At 39.0% G+C, this 12,762-nt stretch overlaps 2 protein-coding genes across 7 annotated transcripts in view; one reads left to right on the forward strand and one right to left on the reverse strand.

Moving 5' to 3' along the window:
- Positions 1 to 1,181: 1,181 nt before the first annotated feature.
- adma (adrenomedullin a) lies at positions 1,182 to 3,949 on the reverse strand. The gene is made up of 4 exons (XM_060071181.1): positions 3,815 to 3,949; positions 3,073 to 3,181; positions 2,787 to 2,912; positions 1,182 to 2,603 (listed from the first exon to the last, which is right to left on the reverse strand). Exons 2-4 carry the CDS (start codon positions 3,165 to 3,167, stop codon positions 2,297 to 2,299), a joined length of 528 nt encoding a protein of 175 aa, XP_059927164.1. The 5' UTR covers positions 3,168 to 3,181; positions 3,815 to 3,949; the 3' UTR covers positions 1,182 to 2,296.
- Positions 3,950 to 5,588: 1,639 nt separating this feature from the next.
- Positions 5,589 to 12,762, forward strand: part of sbf2 (SET binding factor 2) — a 97,650-nt gene continuing 90,476 nt past the window's right edge. For 3 of the 6 annotated variants that reach the window (XM_060071542.1, XM_060071545.1, XM_060071548.1), the window contains exon 1: positions 5,590 to 5,742. In XM_060071542.1, coding sequence (XP_059927525.1) covers positions 5,688 to 5,742 — 55 coding nt within the window. In that variant the 5' untranslated portion in view covers positions 5,590 to 5,687. The other 3 variants (XM_060071543.1, XM_060071546.1, XM_060071547.1) reach the window with 2 other exon arrangements.

Raw genomic sequence — 12,762 nt, forward strand, 5'->3', positions numbered from 1 at the left:
TCCCCACTTAGTTGAGTGAAGGACCTGAATGGCTTTGGTTAATGCAGTGATTCAGCGTTCATCCTGAATATTTTCAGAATCTTCACAAAATAATGCCAAATGATGCAATACCCTTTAATGCTACTTCGGTAATCCATCTTAATATTTGTACACGTTGCTATGAGAAGACATAACTCCCTAACAGTTATGGTGGCTTTACTCTGCAACTGGACCGCATTGCTCTAAATGGGCAGCTGCAAATCATCACTGTTTCCACCCGTTAAACCCATACAGCCAGAAGCAAAGCCATTGCTTAATATTTTCGCTAGATGGCAGTAGAGCCCATATAATCATAATCATTATCATCGTTATTGTTACCATTAACAGTGATATCAGTTCCATTTGATCCAGTTAAAAACTTCGCAATTCATTAATGTATTACAAATGAAATGGTTACAATTGAATTGGCTTAATCAGATGATCAGTACGTTTTGCGGTTATTTTATTGTGAAAAAGGGCATCAAACAGTCTCATAACAGTGTTTTCACTGAAGCAATTTAATCCACCCTTGATATTTACATTAAAGCACAAATGTAGAATAAACTATCTGTCAACATAAAATGCCTTCTGCCCCTACTCTTTTGTCTCTTCATGGAACATCTCTGGATAACCATACTTGATAATCCCCACCTTGACATCTGTCAGCCCAGATTGAAAAGAAATATCCCATGGGGACCCATGTTCACTTTAGTACAGGATAAGATGGAACAATTATCAAAGTCACCTGATGGGAGCTCTACTGGCAAATTTTTCGAGTGGCGGCTTCTCCTCTTCCGAGGTCACGGCCTGTTCCTTGTGGGGAAACCTTGTGTTTCAGAGATGCTCTCTGTGTGCCGCACAGGAATGCTAGACAGAAGCGCCCCTGCAGCAGTGGCCATCTATGGAGGATGGAGGGATTGAAGCCTCAGCCTCTTCTAATAGGCGAAGGTCTGGCCCACAGACATGCGTTGAACCCATGTAGGCTGGAGTGGACCAGGCAGGAATGTGCCCGACACCTCGTCTGCCCTTTAGGGGGTCACAAGTAGGGGGAGTGAGACTACGACTAATAATACCCTATAATCACTTAACTCAGACCAGGTGCAGTTTGTCCCACTGGGGCAGTGCACTGCGGATAATTGAAGGAACCAAGAAGCAAAGAAGTCTTACTTTGAATGCAAAAGGTTTATTGTATGAAAAAGGTTTGTTTTACACAAATAAAATAGACTGTATTTACAAATATATTATATATAACATATTTTTTTAAAACAAATATAGGATTACCACAGTTTGCAAAATAATAGTGAACATGGCAATAGATAGATAGTACGAATGCCCTTATATATTTATTCCTGTATAAAAAATAGCTCAATCTGTATACGTATCATAATGTAGCCACTATGCAATATTTAAATAATGAAATTCAACATTTTGTAACATATATACATACACTTGTAAAAAACCGACAGATATAGATTGCACATGTGTTTATACAAACAATATAAATTTCAAGTATATTTCAATCCATTGGACTGGCACATTTTTCACAGAATCTAAGGCATATTTCCTTTGTACAATACAGTGTCCCAAAATATGATTAAGATCAAAAGCTTAAAAGCTCTAACACATAACTATCTCCCTGTTGAGCATTTGTGATTAGCATCTCTCTTCCTGATGATTTTTTTTTATCTTTAGGTCCATTTGGAGAAAAAAAAAGTGCAGACAAGTATTGAGAGTTGATTGGAATGGGGTAGCATAATAGTCCTTAGAGGATAGATGTTCTCAAAGTCCTGACTCTGAGGAAGTGGTGTGTATTAACGTCCCTGCATGGTCAGTGAAAAAGAGAGAAAGAGAATCTTTCTCCTCCCAGCCCACTTTGCCAGGTGTGAGCACTGTGTTCCCTTCCGCTGCAAGGCAGAGAGACAGAGCAGCAGCAGCAGCAGCAGCAGCATCTGGCCTTGGTGCTCCACACCGTGCCATCCAGTGTCTGAAGGCCAGCTGCAGAGGTCTGCTCCCTCTGCATGCTCAACTCCATCTCCCATCAGCCTACCCGGTCTCCAGAGACACACAGCTGGAGCAGTCCGTTTGTTTGCGCTAACTCAGTCCTTGCGCTTTTGAACCAAAAAAATAACTAAACAAAAAAGCTTGTGCTGGAGATGGCCTGGCTTTAAGTCTCAGACATTTGAATAGTCTTGGAACAAACAGCAGAGAGGACATATTAGTGTCCTTGGCTGCCTTCCTCTTGTTTGGCTTCTATCTGCGCTTGCTTCCAATCAATTGCTCATGTCCGGGTGAGGAGCAGGAGGGCCTCCAGCTTGTGAACTTGTGACACAGTGTTCCTCCAGTCAGGCCTCAGCCTTCCCTGCTCCAGCTCCAGCGTGACCCTGCGAGCCGGGACAGAGCGCCGTCTCCGGCCGTACCCCTGCGGGCTGATCTTGTCGATGGGGGCACTCTTCAACTTGTTGTTGAGCTGGTGGAGGCGGTGCGCCAGGTCATGTACGGTGCACGTGCCCAGGGAGCAGCCGGGCCGTCTGGACTGGTTGACAGTGAAGTGCTTGGAACGCTTGGTTCTGATGCTGATGCCATTGCTGGATGGAGGATGGGTCAAGACAGAAAGCGAAAGAGAGAGAGAGAGAGAGAGAGAGGAAAATTAACTCTTGCACTGCATTCGTGACTGGCTTGCTCTCAGTAGTCTATATTTAAATTGTATCTATCTTTTGTCAGTTTATAAGTTAAACTGGAAATAGAAGGTATCTGGGGTTTCTTTTTACCTGGAATGTGGAATCAGAGTATCCCTGATCTCTTCTGGTGTGACCAACTGCTCAGACTCCGCCACCCTCTCTGCAGACATGCTGTTAAGATGCCTCCTCAGTTGGCTCTCCATCCACACACTTAACCTATAGGGGAGGAAAGACGGGAGACCAGATTAATCCAGGGCAGATCTTTAGGAAGTCAGGTGGTGAAATCTGCCTTCACTGTTTACATATGGAATGATGGGATTGATCCATTGTAGAGGTCGAAGATTAAAGAGTGAATAAAGAAAGTAAATCAGCTCACCGTTTTTTCAACTCCGGGTTCACTTCAAGTTCCACACAGTGAGCTATTGTGGATAGCAGGCATCCATAAAGGACGGATTGGAGGATCAGCTTCATGTTGACTCTGTGACCTGTGAGGGAAAGAAACATTTGTCAGTTATTTACTTGTCATATCAAATTACTATATAACTTTATATGCTACCTTATATTGTCTCTGAAATCATCTCTGAAAGCGATGCATTGCAATGATAACTACCATACTAGCCCCGGTTCACACAAGAGTCCAAAAGCCAAGTTATTTTTACTTATCATTCATTTATTTATAAAGTTAAGCCAAGGTCAGTTTTGTGGGGCTAAGTAAACGTACAACCACGCTTTAGGCCCCTGGCCAGCAAAGGAGAGTCTCGTACTGGGTCTTTCCGTTTAGTTTGGGCTAGACTTTACTGGGGCTGAGTCACTGCTAACTTAACTCAATAGAAATCATCCAATTGATCCAATTAAGTTCCACAAGCAGGAAAATAGCAGGAGGTGTAAATCTAAAACAATTAAAACAGCAACACACTTAATTCCTACCAGATGTCTTAAAACATCTAGAGGGCAACCTTCTGCACACACTACCAGTTAAACACCTTATATAACCAGACAGATAACCCGTCCTTGTCCATACACTCTGACCTCAAAAGCACAAGAATAAAGCCATCAGCAATGATTAGGGTAAAAGGAAACCTAAAGAGACAAAAGGATGTTTTCCAAAGCACACATACCTATAATCCTTATTTAATTCACTTGGATCCAAAGGCGCTCTGGCTGTAGACTTGGCTATTAAAAAAAGTACTCCACAGATTTCTTGAAATTGCTGGAGGTGCTGTAGGGCAGCTGTGACACTCTGCTAATAGCTCTAACACACCAGACGATCGGCTTTATAGTTGGTTGGTGGGAGGGGCCCTTTTACTTACTCACTCAGTCCCTCATCCTTTTTCCCCTCCCAGTGCATTACAATACAGTTCAATGCAGCTGAGAGTATCGAAACCATTCAATATCCAGAACATTAAAGGATAAAACTATACAAATGAAGATATATTTTTTCATGTAATCTATGATGATACCATATTATAAGAAAAAAAAAGTTAATAAATTGAGATATTTTTTTATGAGAGATGTCACAGAATATTATAATTGGATGAGTATGACCTGAATGAATTCTTTGAAATTATTATTTGTACTTTATCTGAGAATAAATTATCATGAAAACAAGTAATGAGAAATATTTAATTATCACAAACGAATGTTGTAAATAAGCAGGAAACATTTTTGAGGTGATTCAAATGATAACATTATAATTGGGCAAATAGGGTTGTTTTATTGTTGGTTTTCTTGGTCCATTCTGCTCTAGGAATTATGCTATGTTATCATGTTAACTGCACTGTCTCCAACTTTGGATTCTAAGATATAGCCTGCAAACACTGGGGGAATAATTTAATATATTACGATTAGATGGTTGTTAACATATAAAGATCTAATAATAATATTTAAGTAGGCTTAACAAACAGATCACTTAAAACTAGCCATTGGATTCATTGGTTATATCGATCATAACCAAAATGATAATTACTATACAAAGAGGAATAATACTAAAAAGGTTTATATATATATATAACAGAACCCAGGAATCTATTCAGGAATGTTGCAATTTAGAGCCACAAAGTCTGTTACTTATGACTTGAGTCATACAGAACAATGATTCATTTTGAAAATATCCACTCAATTGTTTCAAATAAACCCCACCACATGTTGTAAACAGTTTTTTTTAAATGATTGTACAAACCAATTTTCTTACATCAGATCTGAACTACAATGGATACAGAATCAGGATCAAAACTGCTGTTGCTATTATGTTGAATAGGTCATGGTTGGATGCGGGAGAAGAGCGTCCGTGGACCTTGTTCCAACACATTGTTCCCATTTAATTTTTGGGACACGCATAACTCTGCTCATTCAGTGGTCTGATAATATTCTGAAGGATCTATTGTTTAATTCTTACTTTAATCTAGTATTATGTACCTCGATATCAATAATCAACATGCACAAACTCACATACAGAGAGAGGATAGCAAGATGGAATGAGATCGTTTGCGTGAGCGAGAGATCGAGAGATCGAGAGATCGAGAGAGAGAGAGAGAGAGAGAGAGAGAGAGAGAGAGAGAGAGAGAGAGAGAGAAAGAGAGAGAGAAAGAGAGAGAGAATAAGTGGGGGCGCTTTTCTTCAACAGCATGTGCTACAGTCTCCTAAAATAGTGAATAAGGCTTTCTGTAATGCTGATTTGGAATTAAATATAACCTAGGCCTACATATAGTTCTTCATAATAAACTCTAATGTAAATATTTCACTAATTTAAAATAATTGTGCATTTATCATACGCCCAGAATAAAACAACGCTGAATGGTCGGAGAATGGAACAGAGAATTACAAAATTAAAGATGTCCCAAAGATGACTGTTAGTAAATTGGGCAGCCCACGCCCATGGATATCGCTTGGCTTTGCGCGCAGGCGCATTGCCATTCCTGTCAAACATGGCTGTGCTTTTGAAGAAAGAAAAATGCTGAATTGTATTGGTATATTTCGGGAAAAACAGCAAACATGGCTAGATTCGCTGATTATTTTATTGTCGTGGGATATGATCAGGATAAATCTGGTAAGTGACACATCTGACCGCGCGACCACTGGTTACAAATTGTGCCTAACTGCTGTGGTTTATCCAGGCCGTCAGTGTGTTAGTGTTGATGACAGATAGCTCGGGATAGCCTAGCCATGCAGCTAAGGTTTTAGATATGAAACACCTTTTTGGGGCAGTGTCCTACTGCTTCTGAATATAAATAATAACAAAGTAAATAAAGCAATCACAGACCTTTCAAAAAGTAAGCGTTGTTATTCTGTACAATATCTTTTAGTTTGTTTCTTGAAACTTTTACGGATGAAGTGGAAAAGCTTTCACATCCTGTCCCTGTTGATGTGTGTCCCTATCAAATGCATTCTTGGCGGGGAGCTAAGGTAAAGCTACACTACGACATGCTTAGGTCTCCTAGTATCTTATTTAATCGTCTTATTTCAATGTATAGGGGAACATAAACGTATTGTTCCTAAACATTGCCTCTCTGTCAGACAAATTGTTCAGGCTATGCTAGGCAGTGAAACGCCTGTTTTCCCTCCCATCTCTCTGTGTATACCTGCTACTATACTATAATTGTATTGAACGTGTAACCCAAATGCCATCTACTGGGCTTGACTGCTAAACATTTTGTTGGTCTATTTATACTCTTTGTTGACATCAGCATTTGACCAGTTTTGTAATTGTTTTCTTGGAAGGAGCTGAACTTTTAGGGGATGGGCGTATACAGCTGCAAAAAGGCAGGCCCTGTTGTAGGACCCCCCCCCCCCCCCCCCTTCTCTATTTTCTGCATGAAAGTCATGAGTGTTGGAATGTGAAAACCCTCCAGCCATTACCCGAATACCATGCTCCATAGCTGACTGTGTATTGTGTATTTTCGATGAGTATTTCAATGAAGAGTTCACATTATGCATTTATCATTCGTCTACTTCTTCCAAATCAAATCAAATCAGATTGCAGGCAAAAAAAAAAAATCTGAGTCAATACAGTTTAGCCATACTTGTATCTAACAATTCATTAATTCATTATTACACTGACTTAAAGCGCAATTTGAAAAATGATCAATGCTTCGGTGAAAATCGAAACATGGGTTTAAAAAGAGATCACTGTCTGACTTCTCTTTGCGATCACAAGCCGAATGTTAGTCATAATGGGATGTATGTTTGCATCAGTTCTTAGCATCATTTCCCGAAACCAGCAGAAACACAATGTCCCGACCTCAGCATTATAGAATCAGTAAAATCTCATTCAAACAAAATAACCATGATTGCAATGCTTTGCAGTGAAACTGTAAAAGTGCAAAGAAGCATTCCAAGATTAAATATCTTCAGCAGTTGTTTTACTGAGTCGACAGTCTCCATAGCTGAACAGTTTTATAACAAGGGATAGCTCTAAAACTATAAGAAATTTGCACTTGTCAATAGTTATTATTTTACACATCAGTTGTATAGTTCTTAAAATAAACTTCGGTCAACCTGGGTATTCCTGTATGCCAGTAGTCTGTCTAGACAACATGTGATTTCTATACCTTGATCAATAAATCAAACAAGGATCCTTGCAGAAATCTTCAGGCCACTTGTATACCACCTGTATACTAAAGATTTAATTTCCACTACCTTCACCCACAACGCATTCCTCACTACGGCTGGATAATTCCTCAAGGAAAACATTGTAAAATGCTTGCCTAATACTAACATGTCTTTCAAAGGACTGACTTTTTTACCTGCCTCTGTCAAGGAACAGGAAATGCATATGTTTTTGTAAAATTAATTTGAATAATTTTATATAGAAAGTCTAACCCTATAAAATGAGAAAGATGACAAAATAATGTTTAAATAGGTGTGATATTGTGGTAAGACTGCTTCTGTTAGAGTCACATATAGGTCTCTGGCTTGTATACTTGGCTTAATAGAAGGCATGTCATCAACTGAATATGCTATCAATAAGAAATGTATCAATATCCTACCAAATGTACTGACTATTGTAGAAATCCAGTCCTATGGGCACAGTTCAGTGAGTTAAATTTGACACTTCCTACCTAATAGAAAAGCCTGGAATTGCAAATTGTATTGTATTTCACAGCATCTTGCTATAGTTCTGCATGAGAAACACTTGCTCTTTGGACTTATAACATACATAAACTATGAAATTATTGTGGTGATTCCATGCAGGCATGGCTGTTTATCTTGTAGTGGTATATTGTTTTGGCTCATTGGTGAGGGGCTATACAGTCTCTGCCCGCACCAAGTAATATGTGTGTGATTGGAGAGGTATTTGTCCTGGTGCCTTACTCAAACAATTTATTGGGTGGATCTCATCATTTTGGTATGCATTTCAAGGACATGCTGCCCAATGTTACTCTGTGACTTTATGGTTGGGTCTTTCTGGTCTTGACAGTGACTAAGAGAAAGTGTTATGTAACACAAAAAGTCCTGCTGGATTCATAAAGGCTGGAGGTTTGCAGGGAACAGGAGTAAATACTTCCACATGCAGTTTTAGCTGTTTTTTTTATGCAAGGCTTGGACTACTTTGAGATACACATACGGCAAACATTGAGTTTTTGTCTTTAATGTTAACACAATTTGGACAGAAATGTAGCCTTCTCTTAGCGACCTATCCGGTCCTTCAATGATGAAACCTTACCTGTAGGTTCTTGATGAATAAGTACTGTTATATCGGTAAGGTCATTTTTTTCAAAAGCAAAGTGTTCTTAGGTACCGTAAAAAAGAAGATAAAAGGTAAAATTTAGGGATTTTCTTATTCCTTTCGATTGGGAGCCGCTTTCTGTTTAGCTGACTTCCTGTCATGAGCCACCTGGACCACAATGGGGAAGTTCCTTTCTGTTCTACAGTGTTGTATGTCACATTCGCACGCAAATTCCCTGACATTATGATGTAGCTTGAAAATGAAATGCTTATGTGACGTTGTGAATGTTTGTTGATTTAATCCGTTGATTTATTTGTCAGATGAGTAAAAAGGGAAAGTATTGTATATCTAAAACAGGGAATAACCGCAACCAATTATTTTGATTGTTAAACCACATGTCATACACGTAAGTACCGGGTTGAATCAGGTCTATGTTTTAGCATTTATGGAAATAATGCCATTTATTTTCTGAGCCTGTGATGAGCAAAACTGATTCAGCATTGCGATACGTGTGGTATGGCATTTCGCAGCTCAAATTGCCTTGGCCAGCAGCTTTGTTTTATTTTCTCCAATGTGGGTATGAGCCCCTATATGTTTCTTCCTCTGCAGTGGCATTTAATGGCTTGCTCGACTGAGATTTTTTTTATATCCCATATTTGCTTGTCTCTGATATCATTATGCAAATAATGACTATCTATTGCTTCCTGGTAGTTTTTACAAAGCTCTCTTACAGTATCAAGCAATAAACAGATTTCATGACTCTTTACATATTAACAACATTTGGTGTCACTTTGGTAGGTCTTTTGGAGATTGTTGAAAAAAGTAGAAATTACTCCAATTGTATCCACAACTAGGCTGAGGCAAGTTGGGGGTTGATGTGACGTAAACAGATAGATTGTTGTACAAAGGCGGCCTTGGCCATACATGGTAAAAAAGGCTTTTCTGATTTATAGAACTACCCAATGACAAGACAAGTTTGGAAGATATACTGTTCAGTGTTTTTCTAGAGGAGAAACATCTGTTCTAATCAGGAAAGCCTAACAACCTTCTATTGTAGGTTGTGTCTGACTGAAGACAATGAAAATAATGCTAGAAATGAACTACTTGGATGTTTTTGGGTGCAAATACTTTTTGAGCATTCTCCAAATGCACATTTGTCTTAGCTCATGGCATTCATCTGTTATTAAAACTAGACATGCAGGCCAGATAATATTGCAACAGATCAATTTAATTTAGACAAAGGTTTTCAAGGTGGTCTATTGAATATGATCGTTTCACACTGAGGAATTCTCAACATAATTTGGTAACTTTTCTAATGACTTAAACATTTTCATGACAAGCCTTCTAAAAAAAAAAGAAGGCTTGTGAAAGAAACTGGTGGTGTTCGTGCTACATGTTCGAACAACATCACAGGTGCCTTTTGACACTCGGGTCTAATGAATGTGAATGAGGTGTCATAGTGATTCAATGGAAATATGCGCTGAGGCTGTTTATCTGTAAAGGATGAGCACAAAGTCAGTAAGAATAATAAGATGTATTAACCTTTTGACCTTAAAACCTGTATGTTGTCTGACTTGACCCACTTGCATACGTTCAGATTGGTGAAATTACTTGGTAATCATATTGATAGAATATATATTTTTTTGTAATCAGTTGTCGTATTGACCGCTGCACTTCCGGGCTAACACTTCTGGTCACCACTTCTTGTAATACTATCATCATTTTGAAATCATTATTTTTCATGATATAAATAACCTTCTCAAAAACTGGTTCAGCTCGAATACGGTTACTTTAGGGCTACCCACAATGGAGTTGGTTGGTACAAAGGAATATAAGGTTCTAGTTAAAGTTCTAAAGGCTAATGACTTTGTTTATGGTTTGGTTTCGTTGTTTCGACATCTGCTTTGTGTTTTTATGACTTACTTTCTTGTAGACTTGTAACCTTTTCTATTGAGCCAGTCAATCCTAACATATGGTGAGGATAAGCTGATTTTAGCATTTTGTACAGTTGTCTTTATGTATGTTTACTTTCTCCATTAACTTTAAGGTCCCATGAAATGCCACCAGGTGTGAGTGTGATTAGCCTTACAAGCCGTTTTGGAAATCTGTCTCTTATGACATCCCAAGTGGGAATATCCGCCTAGATGTGTGACGGATAGATGAGCAACGTTTGCGAGGCTAATCACACTGGAACCTGGTGGCATGTCATGGGACCTTTAAACGTCTTGCATGAAATGTGTGATTTGGTCTTTAATCAGTAAATATTAACGTATGTTTTTATTCATTTTTGGAATCCTTCCACCATAGTTGCTATTGAAAGTGGAAATTACAAAGGTCCGGATTGTATTACCCTGTCCAACAGCACTGTTTATTATTGTGATAATTATAATAATTGTTATTTTTAGTCTTCTGAAACAATTACTTTTCTTGATATATAGCCTTATGGAATGTAAGGAATCTGGTGATGTCCTTCATTTTGGACATATTCATTGCATAAACATTTGAACTTGATGGACAGTGCAAGCATGTGATGTGTGTTGAAGGCAAACAAATTGTGAGATGGACTTTAACCCTGCCACTTAGCAGTACCCAAATTGTACGACACATGAACTGCACTTCATTTCATTTGAACAATGTAGCTGCCGCCGGCAAACCCATTCAAACAAGCACCATAAACATTCAGAAAGAAAAAGAGAGCTCAATATATTAAAGGGGTAGTTCGGAATTTTGGACATACGGCCTGATTCCCAAGTGAGCATTGGTATTCTTTATCACTGGAGACAGTTTTCAACACATTTCATTCAGTCCTTCTAGTTGCAGAGTTCGCTCGTGCTAGGCTAGCGCACGTCAACGGGCAATGCTAGCCTGCTATTAAAAACAGTGTTACCCACTCCACAGTACACCCGAGGTAAATCAATTATAACGACAGACTATAAATCTAAATGTCTGTTTATAGAATAATGTTAGAAATAAAACCAACCTTGCATTGCATTGCATTTTGAGGGAATTGCGGGGTCTCAGCAGCAGTGTTTATATTCCTGTACGTAGGCTACGGCAGCGGCGGACTGATACCTAGGTTACCTGCCGCTGTCATTGCTACAAACGCAGAGTACAGTGAACGAAGGAATTCTATAAGCGTATTAAATTAACAAGATATGGCCACGTTTGGAGGAGTTAGCGATGCATCTGATTTTGAAGACGATCATGAGGAATTTATTGTATCCAACGAACCGTACATGTACGAGCCGGTGTTTTGATGTCCAAGCCAGCAGCAACAAGCCACAGTTGAGTCCTTTCTGGATCTCGCACTGGAAATTGGTGGAAACTTTGTGGTGCCCATCTGTACCGTTTATTTCTACAATTTCTAAAAGCACACTTAACCATCATGTTGCCTAGTCGTTCAATTGCGCTTCTGTCCCACGCTTCTCTGTTTACGTTCTTCTGTCGTGATTCGGTTACAAACCGAACCAGCGCATAGTAAAATTCCGCTTCTGCTGAGAAAGTAGTCCCTCGATGATTCATGCGATGCAAGGTTAGTTTTATTTCTAACATTATTCTATCAACACAGACATTTAAATCTATAGTCTGGCGTTATAATTGATTTACCTCGGGTGTACTGTGGAGTGGGTAAGACTGTTTTTAATAGCAGGCTAGCATTGCCCGTTGCCGTGCGCTAGCCTAGCACGAGCGAACTCTGCAACTAGAAGGACTGAATGAAATGTGTTGAAAACTGTCTCCAGTGATATAGAATACCAATGCTCACTTGGGAATCAGGCCCTATGTCCAAAATTCCGAACTACCCCTTTAAAGCCATTTTTGACAGCTGCGTTGAGCCAGATAGCAAAGGAAAGCTACGCTATGGTTGCCCACTTAGTTATATCAGGGTGATGAGGTAGAACAGTTGAAACTGCTTTTTATTAGGGCTTTGACTTTTGCCCAAAAATCATATTTGAAGTTTGTCTGTTTATTAATATTAATATTTGAATATATTCGAATATTTATTCATAAAATGTTGACCATTAAATGCCTTCAGTAAGACCTGGATTGGGCTTCGCAAGGTTTGTTTACCGCGTTGCTATGGTTACCGGTCTTGTGTGTTCCAACGCAAGGCCGGTAAACGACATGATAAAATTGCTTAAGATACAGCAATTCCAACTATGAAGCACAAAGTAATTAATGCAGGAGAACGAATGTTTCACATGGTGACGTGGGCTGACGTGACGGGTGTCTCCGTTTCAATTCAATTCAAAAAGCTTTATGGCAGGACAATTGTTGTGAACAGTATTACCGATGCATTATTGATCTTTATTTTTTACACCTGATGGAAGTATGTTTCCTTTCACGACGAGAGTTTTTAAAACAAAAAATATTTAAAAAAGAAATATATATATATATATAGGG

Source organism: Gadus macrocephalus, chromosome 14 (assembly GCF_031168955.1).
Source record: "Gadus macrocephalus chromosome 14, ASM3116895v1".
Taxonomy (NCBI): Eukaryota; Metazoa; Chordata; class Actinopteri; order Gadiformes; family Gadidae; genus Gadus; species Gadus macrocephalus.

Excerpts from the sequence above, each read along its gene's own strand:
- adma (XM_060071181.1), bottom strand. The coding sequence starts at position 3,167 with ATGAAGCTGATCCTCCAATCCGTCCTTTATGGATGCCTGCTATCCACA. Across the intron at positions 2,913-3,072 it reads AACCCGGAGTTGAAAAAACG|GTTAAGTGTGTGGATGGAGA; the intron begins GTGAGCTGATTT and ends CCTCCCCTATAG. Across the intron at positions 2,604-2,786 it reads ACTCTGATTCCACATTCCAG|CAATGGCATCAGCATCAGAA; the intron begins GTAAAAAGAAAC and ends TCCTCCATCCAG.